The sequence below is a fragment of the Meleagris gallopavo genome, chromosome Z (assembly GCF_000146605.3).
Source record: "Meleagris gallopavo isolate NT-WF06-2002-E0010 breed Aviagen turkey brand Nicholas breeding stock chromosome Z, Turkey_5.1, whole genome shotgun sequence".
Lineage (NCBI taxonomy): Eukaryota > Metazoa > Chordata > Aves > Galliformes > Phasianidae > Meleagris > Meleagris gallopavo.
Window position 1 is genome coordinate 1,581,885 of NC_015041.2, and position 2,626 is coordinate 1,584,510.

Consider the following 2,626-nt stretch of genomic DNA (forward strand, 5'->3'; position numbering starts at 1 on the left):
TCACTGCTCCTGCTGGCCACACTATTTCTAATGCAGGCCAGGATGCGTTGGCCCTCTTGGCCACCCGGGCACACTGCTGGCTCATATTCAGCCAAGCATCAGCCAGCACTCCCAGGTCTCTTTCTTCTTCACAATCATCCAGCCACTCATCCCCAAGCCTATAACGCTGCTTGGGGTTGTTGTGGCCAAAGTGCAGGACCCGACACTTGGCCTTGTTGAACCTCATCCCATTCATCTCAGCCCAGCAATCCAGCTTATCTAGATCCCTCTGTAGGGCCTCCCTACCCTCAGGCAGATCGGCACCACCTCCCAACTTCGTGTCATCTGCAAATTAACTGCGGGTAAATTAGATGAGGGTAAATCCCCCCATCTAGGTCGTCAATAAATATATTAAACAAGATAAGCCCCAGTTCTGACCCCTGGGGGACACCACTCATAACGGGTCGCCAGCTGGACTTAACTCCATTAACCACCAATTGTACACAGAACTGTAGGGAATCCAGTGACCAGTTGCTTTCAGCTGTCTTCCACCTGGGATTTTTGCCTATGGAAAGAAGCCCAAATCCACCTCTGTTTCTGAAGCATACTTAACTGGGGAATCCAAAGGAACACAACTGTGCCTAATACTCTTTGTGCCTTTTCAATACGGAAATAGAAAATCAGTGCAAAATGATCCACCTCCTTCCTGAGATTCACAGGAACACCCATCTCTGCTGAAATTTTACTTAATTCTCCAAATAAATGCTAGCATACTATGATTCCATGATTCTAAACCATTGAAAGACCTGTTTGGGTCCCCATGAAAGTTACTGGGTGTTTTGTCAGACCTTCAGCTGTAAATATCTTTACTTTTTGCATTTTTCTCTTCATCCTTCAGGTTGATTTTGGATGGTGCTCCTCTTATAGCTATACATAAAGCCAGGTATTTCAAGAAAAAAAATGGCTTGGCTCTGGGACCTGGACCTTTTGTAGCTGGACTGGAATATGCCACAGACATCAAAGCAACAGTGGTGGGAAAGCCAGAGAAAACATTCTTCCTGGAAGCTTTACGAGGGACTAGCTGTGCCCCAGAGGAGGCTGTCATGATTGGTGATGTACGTGGGAACCTTACCACCTGCCTGCTAGTGCAGCGCTCAGCTCCAGTGTACAGAGGGGCTCCCTACCCTTGTTAAGAAACTGTGTCCCTGACCACAACCTAACTGTTCTCTTCCATCACAGGACTGCAGGGATGACGTTGGTGGGGCCCAGAATGCAGGCATGCGTGGGATTTTGGTCAGGACTGGTAAGTACGTGATGAATTGGTCATTTCATGAGGCACTGGTGAGTCCCATCATCTTGTCCTGGGTACTGGCAGCTCACATGCCCAAAGCAAAGCTGTGCACTGAGCCTCTGGAATCTAAAGAACTGTTACTGTAACATCTTTGATTGTCAAAATTAGTCATATCACTGTAACCTCTGCTCATGAAGGACCTTGATGACATTCCATAGTAATTATCTGGCAGTTATGTATGGCAATTCCTTCAGACAGAAGTGGAACCTTGTAGGACTGGAAGGTGTTACCAGCATTACTGATACTGTGATAGATCCATGGGCTAGGGAAGGTCCTTCTCCTTTAGGGAAAAGCTGGGAGATGCTTGTTGCAAGACAGCAGATCAGCATTCCTGTTGTCATGTGTGACTGTTGCTGATCTCAGAAGGCTGCAATTTTTAGAGGAAAAAAAAGATATCCGAAGCAGTAACTGCACTTTTTTGTTCATTTCTTCTAGGTAAATATCGACCAGCAGATGAAAACAAAATCAATCCAGCTCCTTACTTAACCTGTGAGAGTTTCCCAGAGGCAGTAGAACATATCTTAGAGCATCTGCTATGAGAACTTGGATAGTTTGAAGAAACATCTGGTTCACATAATTTACTCTTGCTTCCAAAATTAAGGTCACAGGATCAGTGCATGCTCATCAGAAACCTAGCCGTAAGCTCCTTCCCATCAAGGTGTGAAAGGAAAAGTGGTGGTGCATGGCCCTAGCTTGGTCACAACACAGCTCTTTTCCTGCACTCATTTTTTTGAGGCAGTGATTAGAGACCTCAGATGATTGGCAGGACAGGTAGCACAGGAAGGCTACAGCACAACTGCTTTCCTGAAGGGTTCACGGAACGTGGTAGAAAGTTCTGTTTGTTTCAGTTTTCATGAAATAGCTGATGGAAAGCCCACTCTGAAAAGTGTTAAGAATAAACTAAACAGGAAAACCTACTGGAAACACTCAAGTAAACTGTAAAGCCTAACAACACCTTAGTCAGTCTGCAGTGACCTCTCTGTTCTAATTTAAAGGCAGAGATAAGAGCCTCTAGAAGTGACTTTTATATTAAAATAGTGCCATTGTTAATAATAACTACTGTTAGCATCTTTATTCTCGTTGGACCAGATCCTGGTTTATGTTTTTCAGATTTTGCATAAAATTAAAAGTGTCAGCAGTGTACAGATGTTTTAATTAGATGCTGTTATTAAAAAGAATGGTACTCAAACAAAAATCTGGTATTAAATGCCCTAGACTTTGAATTTTTAAAGTAAGTTAGACTTCAGCAGGGTCCTATTAACGCTACAATTCCAAAATTTCACTGTTGTTTTTTTT

The 2,626-nt window shown here is 43.9% G+C and overlaps 1 protein-coding gene across 1 annotated transcript in view; it reads left to right on the top strand.

The window, feature by feature from the left end:
- Positions 1-2,473, top strand: part of HDHD2 (haloacid dehalogenase like hydrolase domain containing 2) — an 8,089-nt gene extending 5,616 nt beyond the window's left edge. Inside the window, exons 4-6 of the mRNA XM_010725155.3 lie at positions 878-1,094; positions 1,219-1,282; positions 1,766-2,473. Of these exons, the coding sequence (XP_010723457.1) occupies positions 878-1,094; positions 1,219-1,282; positions 1,766-1,869 (385 nt within the window). The 3' untranslated portion in view covers positions 1,870-2,473. The remainder of the gene's footprint in view (positions 1-877; positions 1,095-1,218; positions 1,283-1,765) is intronic.
- The last annotated feature ends 153 nt before the right edge of the window (positions 2,474-2,626 follow it).